Source organism: Rhinolophus sinicus, linkage group LG10 (assembly GCF_036562045.2).
Source record: "Rhinolophus sinicus isolate RSC01 linkage group LG10, ASM3656204v1, whole genome shotgun sequence".
Lineage (NCBI taxonomy): Eukaryota > Metazoa > Chordata > Mammalia > Chiroptera > Rhinolophidae > Rhinolophus > Rhinolophus sinicus.
This window is the reverse complement of record NC_133759.1, coordinates 81,348,596-81,365,076: the sequence shown is the minus strand read 5'-3', so window position 1 is coordinate 81,365,076 and position 16,481 is coordinate 81,348,596. Positions and strand designations below refer to the sequence as shown.

At 45.5% G+C, this 16,481-nt stretch overlaps 1 protein-coding gene across 6 annotated transcripts in view; it reads right to left on the bottom strand.

The window, feature by feature from the left end:
• PSD2 (pleckstrin and Sec7 domain containing 2) overlaps positions 1-16,481 on the bottom strand; it is a 73,774-nt gene that overhangs the window by 11,449 nt on the left and 45,844 nt on the right. For 4 of the 6 annotated variants that reach the window (XM_074313619.1, XM_074313620.1, XM_074313622.1 and 1 more), the window contains 4 exons: positions 16,092-16,286; positions 13,045-13,125; positions 9,618-9,730; positions 8,865-8,925 (listed from right to left, as the gene is read on the bottom strand). In XM_074313619.1, coding sequence (XP_074169720.1) covers positions 8,865-8,925; positions 9,618-9,730; positions 13,045-13,125; positions 16,092-16,286 — 450 coding nt within the window. The remainder of the gene's footprint in view (positions 1-8,864; positions 8,926-9,617; positions 9,731-13,044; positions 13,126-16,091; positions 16,287-16,481) is intronic. The other 2 variants (XM_074313618.1, XM_019740370.2) reach the window with 1 other exon arrangement.

Sequence of the window (16,481 nt, the reverse complement as noted above, 5' to 3'; positions counted from 1 at the left end):
TCAAGCATCATGAAAGGTTGGGGTTCTCCTCAAACCCAGATGAAGGAGTCAGATTGGATGAAGTATTATAATAGCTGACATTTGCCAGGTGCCTACCATGTTCCAGGTATCGAACTTGACATGCATTATTTTGTTTCCTCCTCACAACAAGGAGAAGGTGAGGTGAGTGTTGTTATTATTATCCCCGTTTGACAGGTAAGGAAACTGAGGAGCAGGAAGGTGAAATGATGTGCCCATGATCACACAGCAAGGAAGTGGAAGGGCTTAGTGTGTCTGACACCAAAGCCCATGCTCTCACCCGCTACTCCATGGTTAACTCTCTCAAGGTCACACAGCACCAGGACTTGAACCCAGGCCTCTTGGCTCCTGAACAGAAGCTCTGTGTATTCCGTCACAACTGTCTCACCCTCTCACCTGTACAGAGGGGCGGCAAGACCTCCAAGAGGTAGGTGAAGTGAGGGAGAGTTGGGTCTTATGAGAATCAAATTCAATTTCCAATACATATGGGTACCCCATGCTAAGCTGGGCTGGGACCAAAGGAACCCAAGTAGATGGTTTTACTCCAGGAGATACAAACATACAAAGAGCTGGAAATGAATGTACCCCGAAATTGTGCCTTTTTAAACCACTGAATAGCAAAGAGTGTCCAGCCCTCCAAACCTAATACCTGGTATTTTCAGACTCTCCCTGCAGTATCTACATTTGAGGAAACACTGGGTAGCACTTCATTTTTGTGAAGACAAAGACCCTTGAACACCAAGTACTTATTGGTGTAGGATTTTGTGGATATAGGTTTGCTATAAGGAAGTGTTTCCCAAAATTTACCTACTGATGGGAATAGGTATTCCCCCCAAAAAGATTTCATAATCAAATAAGTTTATTTACATGTTTCAGAGTCTTTAACATGCTTATGTGTGTTGGGTGTCTCCAAGGCAAGGATTCCATGTACAATTTCCAAAATTTATTAACCTTAGCACCATTTTAGCAAATAGAACCTAGGAACATCGTGTGGGACTCTCACATACCACAGAAAATAATTCAGAAAACAATGATATAAGGCTTTATCAGTAGCTGACAAGCAAGAATTTTCTACATCTTTTCCAAAGGCTTAATGTGAAAAGATCCTATATGTGCCTTGATACAGTGTGTGTTTGCATGTTTATGTGTACATTTTACATGTACATGCATGTATGATGTATATGTACATATAGCCATTTGTGTACATTCATAATAGAGGAGTAGGAGGGCAATACTGATAATATTGTCTGAGCTACACACATACTGAACATTCCCCAGCCATCAGTAGGAAGTGCACAATTGAAAAATAACCAGGCAAGCTTTCCCATCCTAGCAAAAACGGGCTATCTTGTTGCAGATGACCTTCCGGCAGAAACAATTGCTGGTCAAAATATAAATAAAACATCTGGGCAAAGACATTGGAGAAATATAAAAGAAGTGAGGACTTCAAGGGTAAAGATCCTGCAAAGAAGAGAACTGTGGAGAGGTGAGCCCACAAGGAGCAGCTTTCCTCCTTGAAGCATTTTCCAATTCACAAGCAGTGGCCAAAAGGCTGAGCAACTGCGTGGTCTTATAGGACTAGAGAACAAAAAATTGGAGTTCAGGGCCCACCAAGGACAAGGAGCCCTGGGAAACACCCCAGTCGTACTTCAACAACAACAAAAAAGTTGAAATTAAGAAAGGAAATACTAAAGGGAGTTCTTTAGACAGAAGGAAAATTATCCCAGATGGAAGCATGGAGAAGCAGAAAGAAACAAAGAACAACAAAAAGGGTGGCCAAATCTAAATGAATATTGATTGTGTAAAGCAATAATAATAAAGTTTTCTAGGTAATAAAATATAGAGGGAGACATAATAGTTAAAAGCACGATAACAGTAGTATATAAGTTGAGAGGGAAATAAATGGAGTTAAAGTGTTTTAAGATTATTTCATTGCCCAAGAAGTGGTAAAAGTACTTTAATAAGTCAAGGATGCATACTGCAAACCACAAAATGAATTCTAAAAGAATGCACAACTAACAAGCTAATAGAATTTTAAAAAATACATACATTATCCAAAAGTAGGTAAGAAATAAGGGGGGAAGGGACATAGAACAGGTATCAAAGAAAACAAAAATGGTAACCTAGTATGTTTACACTCAAATATATTAGTAATTCATTAAATTGTCAAAGTAAAAGGCAAAGATTATCAGACTTAATTTTTTTAAAGTATGTGATACAAGAGAAATATCTTAAAATGTAAGAGAACAGAAATCTTGCAAGCAAAAGGGTGGAAAAATATATAAATGCAAACATTAACAAAAGAACTTTAGTATAACCATATTAATGTCTGACAAAATAGACTTGAAGGCAAGAAACACTACTAGAGATAAAGAGAGACAATTAATAATGATAGAAGAATCAATCTACCAGAAGATATAAACATCCTAAATTTGTATGCACCTAATAACATAGTCTCAAAAAAATAAAAGACAAAAATTGATAGAACCAAAAGGAGAAAGATATATTCACAATCTCATTTAGAGATTTTCACACTGCTTTCTCAGTAACAGGAATAACAAGAATATTGAACAATTAATTAGTTAACAATTAATACCAACAAATTAAATAACCTTGATGAAATGGACAAATTCCTAGAAACACACAAACTACCAAAACTGGCTCAAAAAGAAACAGGAAATCTGAATAGACCTATAACAAGTAAAAGATTGAAGCAGTAATCAAAAACCTCACAACAAAGAAAAGCCAGGACCAGATGGTTTCACTAGTGAATTTTACCAAACATTTAAAGAAAATTAACACCAATACTTCTCAAATTCTTCCAAAAAATTGAAGCGAAAGAAACACGTCTTGACTCTTCTATAAGGCCAGCATTACCCTGATACTAAAACTTGACAAAGGCATCACAAGAAAACTACAAAACAATATCCCTTATGAATATAAATGCAAAAATCCTCAACAAAATACTAGCAAATGGAATCCAGCAGCATTTTAAAAATATTATATACCAAGACCAAGTGAAATATATCCCAGGAATGTAAGAGTGGTTCAACGTACAAAAACTTATTAATGTAAAACACTGAATTAATAGAAAGGGGTGGGACACATGATCATCTCACCAATGCAGAAAAAGCATTTAACAAAACCCAACAAACTTTCATGATAAAAACATTAATCAAACTAGAAATAGAACTTCCTCAACATAAAGGGCATTTATGAAAAATCCATAGCTAACCTCATACTCAATGGTGAAAGACTGAAAGCTTTGCCCCTAAGATCAAGAACAAGACAAAGATACTCACTTTTCCATTTCTATTCAACACTGTTCTGGACGTTCTAGCCAGAACAATTAGGCAAAAAATAAATAAAAGGCATCCAAACTAGAAAGGAAAAAGTTAAACTATCTCTATTCACAGATGGCATGATCTTATATATAGAAAATCCTAAAAAGTATACAAAAATACTATTAGAGCTAATAGACAAATTCAGCAAAGTTGCAGAATACAAGATCAACACACAAAAATCAATTGCATTTCTATGTGCTGGTGAAAAACAATCATAAAATGAAATTAAGAAAAAATTCCATTTACAATACTATCAAAGAGAATAAAATACTTAGGAACAAATTTAACCAAGGAGGTGAAAGACTTGTAAACTGAAAACTATGAATGGTCATTGAAAAATATTATAGACCTAAGTAAATAGAAAGACATCCTGTGAACATGGATTGGAAGACTTCATGTAATTAAGATGGTAATACTCCCCAAATATAGATGTAATGCAATCTCTATTAAAATCCTAATGACCTTTTTTTTTTGTCTTTTGCAGAAATGTAAAAGCTTATCCTCAAATTCATATGGAAATGCAAGAGATCCCAACAGGCAAAATAATCTTGGAAAAGAAGAACAAAGTTGGAAGACTCACACTTCCTGATTTCAAAACCTACTACAAAGCTAGAGTAATCAAAACAGTGGGGCAATGGCATAACAATAGACATATAGATCAATGGAATTAAGGGTCCAGAAATAAACACGTTCATCTATGGTTGATTTTTGACAAGTGCCAAGACCATCTAATAGGGAAAAGAATAGCCTCTTCAACAAATGGTGCTGGGACAAATGGATATCCACAATTAAATGAATTAAGTTGGACTCTTACCTCACACTATATACAAAAATTAACTCAAAATGGATCAAAGATCTAAAAATAACAGATAAAACTCTTAAGAGAAAATATGAGGGTATATCTTCTTGGATTTAACAATGGTTCCTTAAATATGACACCAAAAGCACAAGCAACAAAAGAAAAAATAGGTAAATTGGACTTAATAAAAATTTTAAACTTTGGTGCTTCAAAAGACACTATCAAGAGAGTGAAAGACAATCCACAGAATGGGGGGAAATTGCAAACCATATATTGGATAAGGGTCAAGTATCCAGAATATATAAAGAACTCCTACAACTCAAAAACAAAAAGACAAACAACCCAATTAAAAAATGGGCAAAAGACTTGAATAGACATTTGTCCAAAAAAGATACATAAATGGTAAACAACACATGAAAAGATACTCAGTATCACTAATCATGAGGGAGATTCAGATCAAAACCACAATGAGATACCATCTCACAACCATTAGGATAACTACAATCAAAAAACAGAAAATAACAAGTGTTGATGAGGATGTGGAGAAATTGGAACCCTTCTGCATTGCTGGTGGGAATGTAAAATAGTTCAATCTCTATGGAAAACAGCATGGCTGTTTCTCAAAAAGTTAAAAATAACATCACCATATGACCCAGCAATACCACTTCTAAATATATATACACAAAAGAATTGAAAGCAGAGTCTTGATAAAATATTTGCACATTAATGTTCATAGCAGCATTATTTACAGTAGCCAAAAGGTAGAAACAATCCAAGTATCCACCAGCAGGTGAACATATAAACAAAATGTGGTATTTGCATATAATGGAATATTATTCAGCCTTAAAAAGGAAGGAAATTCTAACACATGCTACATTGATAAACCTTGAGCACATTATGCTAAGTGACATAAGCCAGTCACAAAAACACAAATTCTGTATGGTTTCACTTATATGAGGTACCTAGACAAGTCAAATTCATAGGGACAGAAATTAGAATGGTGGTTGCCAGAGCCTGGGAGGAGGGGGAAATGGGGAATTACTGTTTAATGGGTATAGAGTTTCAGTATGGGAAAGTGAAAAAGTTCTGGAGATTGTTTGCACAACAATGTGAATAGCCTTACCATTACTGAACTATGTATATACTTAAAGATGTTTAAGATGGTAACTTAATGGTAAGTTTTGTTATGCATATTTTACATTTTTTAAAATAAATTTTAAAAATAGAAAAAATGGGCAAAAGATTTGCATAGACATTTCTGCAAAGAAGATGTACAAATGGTCAGTAAGCACATGAAAAGATACTCAACGTCATCAGTCATTAGGGAAATGCAAAGCAAAACAAAAACCTACTCACTAGGATAGATATAATTTAAAAAAAAAAAAAAGAAGAAGTGTTGACAAGAATATGGAGAAACTGGAACCCTCATACATTGCTGGTGGGAATTTTAAATGGTTCAACCACTATGGAAAACAGTTTCACAGTTCCTCAAAAACATAGAATTACCATAAGACTCAGCTAGTGTACTCCTAGGCATTGAAAACAGGTATTCAAACAAAACTTGTACACAAATGTTTATAGTAACATTATTTACAATAGCCAAAAGGTAGAAACAATCCAAATGTCCAAATGTCCATCAACAAATGAATGGATAAATAAATGTGGTACATCCATTCAAAGGAATATTATTCAGCCATAAAAAAGAATGAAACTCTGACACATGTTACAACATGGATGAACCTTGAAAACATTGTAAGTCAAAAAATGCTACACATTGTATGATTCCATTTGCACGAAATGTCCAGAATAGGCAAATCCATAAAAACAGGAAGCAGATTAGTGGTTGCCAAGGGCTGGAGGAAGGAGAGAATGAGGAATGACAGGTAATGGGTACAGGGTTTCCTTTGGGGATAATGAAAAAGTTCTGGAACTAGAGAGTAGTGATAGTTGCGCTTCCTGTGAATGTACTTAATTCCACTGAATTGCACACTTTAAAAGGTTAAAATAGTAAATTTTATGTTGTGTGTATTTTACCACAATAAAAAAACCACTAATGAGAAACAAGATTATTACAATACAATTAAAAGACTTGACCTCATTGATATATATGTGTGTATATATATATATATATATATATATATATATATATATATATATGACATTACAACCAACAACTGCAAAATACACTTTCTTTTCAAGTCCACATGAAACGTCTACTAAAACTGATCTCTCTCTCTGGACAGAAAAGCAAGACAACAAATTGCAAAGAAGTGAAATCACACCAGGTAAGTTATCGGATTGAAAATATAATAACAACAACCGGGCAAAAAGACATGTACCCAGAAAAGAAAAAAGAAAAAAAAGACAAGTACCTGGGTCGTTCCAAAGCCGAAGAGAGGTGGATGAGTTGGGACTTTCAAGTTCCCAACTCCTCCTTACCCCCACCACCCCCATTTCGGTCAACAGGGCGTCCCAGCCTGCTCTTGACCCTCGGACCCATTCCCACAGCCTCTGTATCAGCAGAAGAGTTATGGCTAGCCTGACCACAGAGCGATCCCAAGGCCTGGGATGTTTGAGGAGCGACAGAGTGAGGGAAGGAGGAGAGGAGAAAACCACAAAGCAGGGGACGCTGCTTCCATGGGGGTCCTTTGGAGAACATACACTAAGCACAACAACCAGGCCCTGGGCTAAGGGTTTTACTAGCACTGCCTCCTTAAGTCTCACAGGGACTTTACAATGGGGGAAACAGGCTTAATGAGGTAAGGAATTGGCCCCAGACCACACAGCTCTCAGTGTGGAGAAGCACAGAGGACTCCTGCTGGCAACCTTTGCTCCTGACCAGTGAGCAATCTTGCCTCCAGAGAGAAAGACAGGATCCTCAATGTCTCTTATCCGAACAATCCTGTCCACCCACCGCTGACCTACCATGTTTTCCCAAAAATAAGACCTAACCGGGAAATAAGCCCTACCATGATTTTTCAGGATGACATCCCCTGAACATAAGCCCTAATGCATCTTTCAGAGCAAAACTTAATATAAGACCTGGTCTTATTTTTGGGGAAACATGGTATGAAGGTGTCGATGTTTCTCTTCAGCTGGGGGCATTAATGTGGGGCCCTGGGCAGCCAAGCTCGGGGGTATTCTAGACCTGGGGGTTCACTGAATAGCGGCTGCAGTCCTCTGAGTAGCTCTCCTATGGGGAGGAGCATCCAGGGCTTGGCGCGGCAGTGACTAGGTCCTGAGATTACCGTCGGCCGGCCAAGGGTGGGGATGGGGGTGTGTTTAATGCTCCTTTTAAGGTGCACTAGCAATACCTGCTTTCCATAAACAGAGCGAGCTGGTCTGAGGGGACCATTAGCCATTAATGGGCATCAGCTCTGATGACGGTCTCATGGAATACACACACCTTCCCAACCATCCACCCTCAGGCCACGGGCCCAGGTGGATATAACCGAAGTTGTCACACAACTATTCTTCCTGCCAAGGTCACCGAGGCTCTCACTCTCCCCAGGCCATGTGCCGCAGTGTCCCCACACCCACTCAGGCTGCCATCAGCCTGTGGCCTTCACATTCTTGCCCCCGCAGGGATCTGCAGGGTGGGCCTTTGGGCTCTCCTTCATTTAGATTTTAATACTAATAATGAATACTCTTGTTATTCTTATATAATGATATTATTCATAATAAAATCCTTACTGGGTGCCACACCCTGACACTTGGCGTATATATTACCTATCAGTCTTTCCCCAGGCCCTCTGGGGGATGTCATTACTCCCACCTCACAGATGCAGAACCTGAGACCCAAAGAGAGACACTGTCCTGCCCAGGGCCGCAGAGCTACCACATGGAGGCAAGAACAGGATCTAAAGTCGGGTCTGCCCCAACTTTCTTCCACCCAATATGCCCTAGATTTTCCAGGTTAACTCTGGAACCAGACATGCTGGCCTGTTGTCCCCATGAGCACTGAAATATCCCAACAGGTATCTCTGACCACCCCTGGGTGAGCAATGATGGGGCAGTGATTGGTGGGGCCAGACGCAGTGATGGAGGACATGGAAGGGGAACATGGAGATGGGGGTCTAGGCTCACAGTGCATGCACACCAGCTACACTTACCACCTGAGGGAGGGCAAGAGAGCCCAAAGAGGGGGTCCCCGGAGCAGACGGAGGGAAAAGAAGGAGTTATAGAATCAGAGCAGCATTGAGACAGCCTAGGGCCCGGACCAGACACAACCTCATAGCCCACCCAGGGAACCCACCTGTCATTTCACTGTTTGCCTGGTGGGGAGCGGGGTCACAAGACTGTCTCTTGAGGGAAACTGTCATTTGACTGGTAGGGGCTGCCTGGGCCATGGCACTTTAATGAGGCCAGATTCGGGCTTGGGGGACGAGGGGTGGGAAGAGCACATGATCTTTTAGCAATGTCTGTCCTGGACACAGCTAGGGGTGTGCATTTTATTTAGCACATCCCAAACTTTCATGTTCCTCAGCTGTTCTCACTGCCCTGCTTGGATGGGGACCCAGACAGATCTCAGGGAGATAAACTAGGGCAGGGCCCTAGACTCAAAGTTGCCCAGCTCCTAGGTCTGCTACAAGAAACATGGCCACTGAGCAGGAGATCTCAGGAAGGGGCTGGAGAAAGGGCTGGCCCCTGGACAACATGGCGCATTAGTGAGAGGATACACCCCCTCCCTACCTCCCCAACTCACATGTCCATGCAGGTCCGTGTTGAGCAGCATCAGGGCACAGGTGAGCGTGTGGATCCCATCTAAATCAGAGATGGTGGCACCCTCAGTGTGAGGACCCACTCATTCTAACCTCAGCAACACAGAGCCAGCCTGGAGGCCCTGGAGACTGGAAGAGGCCAGCCACCTGCCAAAGCTGCCCAGGGTCTGTGTGATGTTCCCTGCCCCACCCCCAACTGAGGCACTGGGGTCACTTGCTTGCCCCAGGTCAGAGCCAATCTCTCCCTCAGAGGATACCTCACCACCCTGGGCCTGCTCTAGCCCAGATTCCTACCTCCTGTGGCCAAACTCACCTTGAACCTCAGACTCGGGAATGGCTCTGGGTGCCAGGCCATGGTCTGTGTCTCCTCCAATAACCAGCCTGATCCCCCAGTTCCTGAGACTCAGGTCCACCCATAGGGCAAGTCCTGCCCCTAAAAGGGCCCTGACACAGACCCCCACACCAGGACTCCCACCACACCAAGAATCGGCATTGTGACAGAGGACCAGGGAGAATGAAGACCCAAAGGACTGAGTCTTTAGGAAGGAGGACTTTCAGGCATAGGGAATGACAATGGGCAAGACATTTGGGAGGTCACTTGCCCAGCAGGCAGAGCCCAATCCATGTGCCATAGTTTATTCATTCAATGTTTACTGAGTAGGACAGGAGTGGCAGTGGACTGGGGGCTGGCTGGGAGGAGCTAGGTGGGTCAGGCAGTGGGGCAGGTGGCCATACCTTCTGAGGTGCTGTCATCAGGGTTGCACTGGCAATACCGACGAGAAAAGTGAGTAAGAACCCGCTCGCGTTCCTGCGTCTCCCCCATCAGTGGGAAGGCCTTCAGGAAGGTTCTGGAGGACAATTTAAGGATGTTGAGGGCCTCCCAGAGCCCCTAAGTGAGTCTGGGTCCTCACTGAGGGCAGGAGACCCTGTCCCCACCACCCACCCCACACCACCCCCACAACACACATGCCTGCCCGAAGGGGCCAACTGTCTAGTGCCCAGTATCTGAGCCCAGGAGACACCTTGGCCCCCAGGATGGCTTCTGGGGTGCTGAGGCCAGGGGGCCTGGCAGGCTTTGGAGTTTCAGCCCTCATCCCCTCCAGGGCCCTTTTGGAAGTAGGCAGGGGACAGACTGCGAAGAGCAAAGACAGGGAACACCTCAGTGCTAGCATCAGCTTTTCTTCAGGGTAAATGCCCACTCCTCACTCCCTCTCTATGCCCAAACTGTGCACAGGTGCCCCTCAGACTGCCCTGCCTCCATCATTCCTACTCCTCACTCTATGTAGCCCAGCCCTGGCCTCCCTCACTCTTCTCCCACCCCAAGGCTAAGCTGTCACCAAGTTGTTCTTCTCCCCAATCTCAATCCCTCCTTCTCCTCCTCTGCCCTCATCACGTGCCCAGGAAACCTGCAACAGCCTCCAGACAGGTGTGTGCCCTGCGTCGCCCCAACACATCCTCCCTGCAGACACTCAGCGGTCTTTCTAAACTCACATGCAGTCAAACTCACATGCAGCCCCTGCTTAAAACACATCACTGGCTCCCCAGGGCTGTCAGAATAATGTCCAAGCTCCTCACATCCTAGCCTTCCTGTCTACCCCACTTTCCTCCTGTCCCTCCAACCTCATATCAACCTGCTGCCTCCCCAACCATCTCCACACCCCAGATAGGACAGGTGCCTCTGAGCAGGCTGGGTTCTACCTGGAAGGCCCTTCCCTCCTCTGCTGGGCAGCTCTGAATCCCCCTCAAGGCCCAGTTCAAAGGTCCCCAGTTCTCAGGGGCCCTGGCAGCTGATCCCAAAGCCAGAGATGCTAGAAGATGGGGAGGGGTCCCTCACCTGGGGGAAATTGCAAGCTGAGACAGCTTGGGCCTCTATGTGTCCTGGGGTCACGAAGCCAGTTTGTTCCTAATTTTGCAACAGTTCATTTGGTTTCTGTAATGCCCCCTTTGCTTTATCTTCTCTCGTGCTGCTTCTAAGACACCCTGGGAGCTGGGAGCCCCACCTTGGCCAGCCCTTACCCTCTGAGGCTTCCCAAGGCATCCAAAACTGCTGGCCACTCTCTAGTTCATCCCAATCAATCAATGCTACACAAAAACACTCTGCCACCTAGTTTTCCTCCTCTCCCTGTCTCTCCTGCTCCCTATTCTCTTCCCTCCAGCAAGCCCCCAGCTCTGGTCTCTCTCTCTTCTCCTCATACTCCACCAAGACTTTTTAAAACCCATCCTCCATTCCATCCTTAGCCTGTCCTACTGATGAACCATCCATCCCACCTCCTACTCCCCAGCCCAAACACCCCATCCCTGGAGATCTTCACCAAGCCCCAACCCAGCACAGCTGCCACCAAATTTAGGCCTTGTCCTCTCCCACCTGGCCCTCACACATCTGGATCAAAGGCCACCAGCATCCTGCTGTCAGCACTGCCTCCCAAATCTGCTTTACACCCAGCACTTGCTGTGGCTCCCCAGTGCCTGCGCAGTCGAGCCTCAATCTATTGGGCTAATATACAAGGTCCACCAGCCCAGCACCCATGCCTCTGATCATGAGCTGACCCAACTAACACCTTCCCAAACCAATCTTCCTCATTCCAATGCAATGCAAACTTCAGCCTCTGCTCAGGCTAGAGCAGCTGACAAGAGACCAACATGTCCACTGAGAACAATGAGAAAAGCCAGCCAGACTACATCTCTCTTAGGCTAACAGAAAACTGCTGATGCAACAAAGACCAAAAGGGCCCAGATTCTGGAGGGAGGAGGTGGGCTGGTCTGCAGCTGTTTGTTCCCTGGGGCCCGGAGGATGATGGGCACAGGTAGGAGGCAGAACGTTTGGTGGCTTCACAGAGTGAACAAGACAAACCCGAAGACTTGAGGGGCTGTAAACATACAGCCAGCCTTCCTTTGAGAGATCTGCCAAATTCTGAAGATGTGCAGGACAAAACATAAAAAGCTAAGCAGAAAGCCTCTGAGAAACAGAAGGATTTGGGTTTTTAACAGTCTTGCTTCATTGAGGAGACAAAATTAGGATTCAAGCCCTACCAAAGGGAGAGGCCCCTATGAACACACCAAACTCCCCATGGAAAGCCTGGTGGGCCTTCCCCATGGAATGGGGTGAACCCTGAAACTCTCCTCAGCTCAGCCTGGTTTGGATTAGGACCATGCTCCCTTCTCCCCTCTACCTGCTCAGCAAAAGACAAAGCAGACGCTCTTTGGAGTCACATATAATGATCTAGAACCACTATAATTGTATACAAAATGTACAGCATCTAATTAAAAAGTTACTAAGCATACAGGAGACAAGACACACGATGGAAAACCAAGAGGGAAAAAGAGATAATCGAAACAAATAGGGATAATGCAAATATTGGGGTGAGCAAACAAGGACTTTGAAACAACCGTGACTAATATGTCATGAAAAGAGAGGGGAAAATGGAGAAAACAAGTGAAAAATGGGGAATTCCCCAGAGAATTAGATCTACTAAAAAACAATTTGTTAATACAATGAAAATTCTAGAACTGAAAAATACAACAGAAAGTAAAAAAACTCAATAAATGGGTTTAATGCCATATTAGACACAGGAAAAGGGTAAGTGAGCTAGAAGCAGGTCAACAGAAAATATCCCAACTGAAGCAGAGAAAAAAGAATGGAAAATATGTGTGTGTTTTTTTAAAAGTGTAAGAGACATGCAGGACACAGCAAAAAGGTCTAATATGCACGGACTACCCAGCCTTAGCCCAGAGACTGGTATCCCTCTCCCGAGGGCTCTGGCCTGGTGTCTCCCTGCTGGCCCAGCCACCAGGCCTGCTACACACTGGGCTGCATCCTCCCATTCCTCGTCCTCCTCTCCCTGCACCCCGCAGGCCCTGAGGGCTACTTCTTGGGTCCAAACACCAGTAGTACCTGAGATCAAATCTTCTCCCTCACTGACTGTGGGGAAGTAAGGAGTTATAATGCATTCCCACCTCCAGATCCCCAGCGCCCACCATATAGCTGGCAATCACTGAGTCGCTGGATGGCTGCTGCTCTGATGGCTCCTTCCCCACAGCCTCCCCAGAGGGGTCAAGACACTGGCCCAAGGTTGCACAGCAAGTTCATGATAGAACTGGCATGAGACTCCAGATGTACAGCCTGGACCACCTGGGGGAACTGCCCCTTCCCAGCCCCACTGACCTGAGCGCTCTGTCCAGAGTCAGGCCTGAGAAGTCAAAGAAGCTGAGGTACTCCCCGGCCACCAGCCTGCTGAACTCGTTGCTGCCAGGAGAGCATGGGGTGTCCATGAGAAGCCAGGCATAACAAACAATTGGGGGTACACGGGCAGTGGGCCCCCAGGTACCCTGACCCACCCACCTGCCCACCCCAAGGCTGCCTCTCCCTGCTGGCCAGTTAGGCTCTGACACTTCAACCTTGGACAGGGGGTCAGAAAGGCTTCCTGGGGGGTGATGTCTCGGGCAACACTAACAGGAAGTAAGAGCCAACCTTGTGAAGGGAGTAGGCGGTGAGATGATGCAGACTGTCCCCGATAGAGGAAACTGCACAACACAGCCAAGAAGCTACCAGCAGTGCCATGTGGCCAGAGCTGGAGAGCAGGAACCGGGGCAGGAAGAGATGAGGCTGGGACAGGGCCTGAGGGCCAAGGGAAGGATCCAGACATGATTCTGAGGGATTGACACAGGGAGGCAGAGGAGTGAGATGGTCACATCTGTATTTGGAACACTCTACCTGCTGAGTGGAGACCCACTGGGGGCTGCAGTAGCTGCCCAGGAGATAGACGGAAGGGGTGGGGAGGAGACAGATTTCAGAGGCCGAATACACTAGATATGGGGGTGGAACAGGTGTGGGGCATGACAAGAGTAAGTGGCCTCTGGGGGAGAGCTCAGGACAACAGATGGGGCTGGCTGTACCCACATGAGAGAGTCATCGGCCCATAGCTGGTAAATAACAGCATGGTGGGAAGCGGAGATGAGCCCATGCGAGAGGAGGGTGAACAGGCAGGCCAGCAGACCCAGCACGGAGATCTGAGGAAGTCCCTCTCAGAGTAGACTGAGGAGAGAGAGCCTATGAAGGAGACTGGGAAATAGCAACCAGAGCAGGAGTGTGGAGCCTGGAGGCCAGGGAAGAGTGTGTTTCAAGAAGACTGGAGTAATAAATTTTTGCCGAAAGAGAGAACAAATTTCCACCTAAACCTAATGAAGCCCAAGATCTCCCTCCCATTTACAGAAGACCTTGGAAATAAAGAAACATGTGAAATAACACCAAAGGATACCAGATCCAAAACATGGAAAAATCTTCTGAACAAATGGTTCCGTTTCTTCAACAAATATGTAGCATTAAAAAAAAGAGGGGACTGTCCAACTGTTGTTGACTAAAAGAGATTTAAGATACATATTAGCCAAAGGTAATGTGTGGACCTTGTTTGCATTCTGACTTGAACGAACATTTCTGAGACAATCAGAAAAAAATTAAACGTAGACTGAATATGGAGATAATTAAGGAGCTTTTGTTAATTTTCTTAGAAATTATAATGAATTAGGATTATGTAAAGAAAAAAAATCCTTGCCAGAGACACATACCAAAGTATTTTTGGTTAAACGATAGAGTGCCTAAAATCAGCCTTAAAATATTCCAGTAAATGGGGTGAGGGGACTGTGAGGGGCGTAGAGGAAATAAGAAGAAAAGAACGCTAATAACTTTGAAGCTGAGTAATAGGTACATGGAGGTTTAACATATTTTTTCTCCTTTTCTGTAGGTTTGAAAATTTCATAATAAAAAGCTTAATTAAAGAAAAAGAGGGCGGCCGGTTTGCTCCATGGTTAGAGCGCAGTGCTCATAACACCAAGGTCGCCAGTTCGATTCCCACGTGGGCCAGTGAGCTGCACCCTCCACAACTAGATTGAAGATGTCTTGACCTGAAGCTGAGCTGCGCCCTCCACAACTAAATTGAAAAAAACAAAACAAAACAAAAACAGAAAAGAAAAAGAAAGGAGTGGCCAGTGTGTCAACCCTGTTGAAGGTGAGGTCTGGCAGTGGCCACCAGATGCAAGACATAGGCTGCTACTGATCCTGGCAGGAGGGGGTCTCTGGGAGAGAGGGTGGGGAAGAAGCCAGCCCAGAGGGGTTGAATGCGGAGAAGGGGAGGGGACAGAGGTCACCCAGAAAATCCGAGGATTTTGGCTGTAAAGAGGCTGGGGGAGGAAGACCAGTTGAGGAAGAATTTTTGTTCTCAGATGGAAAAGACTTAAGCACAATAAAATGCTTATGGGAAAGCTCTTATAGAAGAGGAGGTTGAAAAGATGGGATCAACCATAATGAAGGCTTCTGAAAGGTGTCATTAGGTTGGGGAGGGGGTCACAGCCCAGCAAGGGGCGGAGACTTGTAGTTGTGATTTCTGAGCTGGAGCTGGAAAGACAAGGGCAGGAGTGGCGTGAATGCTGTAGATGGTGGAGGACACAGGAGGAAGAAAGAGAGAGGGATCCAGAAGCATAGCCAACCTCAGCACCTTCCTGTGGCCGAAGCGGTCTGAACTGTCCCTGTTAGCCTGTGAGCTAGGCCTGCTTCTACACACCTCAGAGCCTTAATGTGGGTGTTGGGAGGCACTCTGGAGAAAGGGCAAAGGCAGGCGGACACGCTGATGGTCAGAGATGCTCAGGATACACCAGCCAATTTCCTCAGCCTCACGGTCCTTGCCCGACCCCGAAACCCCTCAGGACTCTCATCTGGCTACTTCCCTTTTCCCCACTCCAAAGGCCAGGGCTTGTGCTTTGGTGGGTTCAGCCCCTTTAGCCAGTCCCAAGAGACAGTGAGTGGGGCTTAACGGAGACCAGGACCCCTGCCCCCAGCTCCCAGGTCCCAGGCATTCCCAACCCAGGCCCAGATTCTCCTCTTCCTGGACCCATTAGGTGGGCCACTAGACCCCACCGAGCTGCGCTAACCTCACTACTATCCATCGTGGCCCCGTAACCACGTGCCACATCCCACTCCTCCAATCCCAAGGGGCAGTGCTGCCACCACCTCCCCTCCCTGAGAGCATGGGCAGCCCAGAAAAGAAACAGATTTAGGGCAAGGCCAGGAATGAGGACAGTGGCAGGAGGAGGAGTTCTTGGGGACTGTTGGGAGCCCCCAAGCACCAGGCACCCCTGATAGAAGTCACCCATACCCCCTCAGGCTGAGGAAGATACCAGGCTTTCCTGGGGTCGGGAGGTGCAGGAGGGAGAACTCACTTCTTGCCCAGCTGCCGGGCAACGTCACAGCGCTGGAAGCCCTCGAGATGGTAGAGGCGGCGAGCCAGCCGGCGAGCAGCTTCACTGACACCCTGGCACCCGTTGGCCAGCGTGTCTGTGCTACCAGGCTCCAGCCCCTCCGAGCTGCTCAGCTCTGAGTCTGAGTCGGACAGGCCATCCTTTAGGCTGGGGTCGCTGCGGAGGGAAAGTGGGGGTGGAAAGGAGGGGCTCAGAGGCCCTGGGTCAGAGGCGAGGGGAAGCAGCTGAAAGGTCTCCCCAGATCTCTGAAATCCCACCAGAGCAAAGAAAGAGGCTCCACTGAATCAGGAGGGGATCGAGTCAGACTTTTAGAAGAGCCCCATCATCAGACGCTCCACAAACCCACGGGCA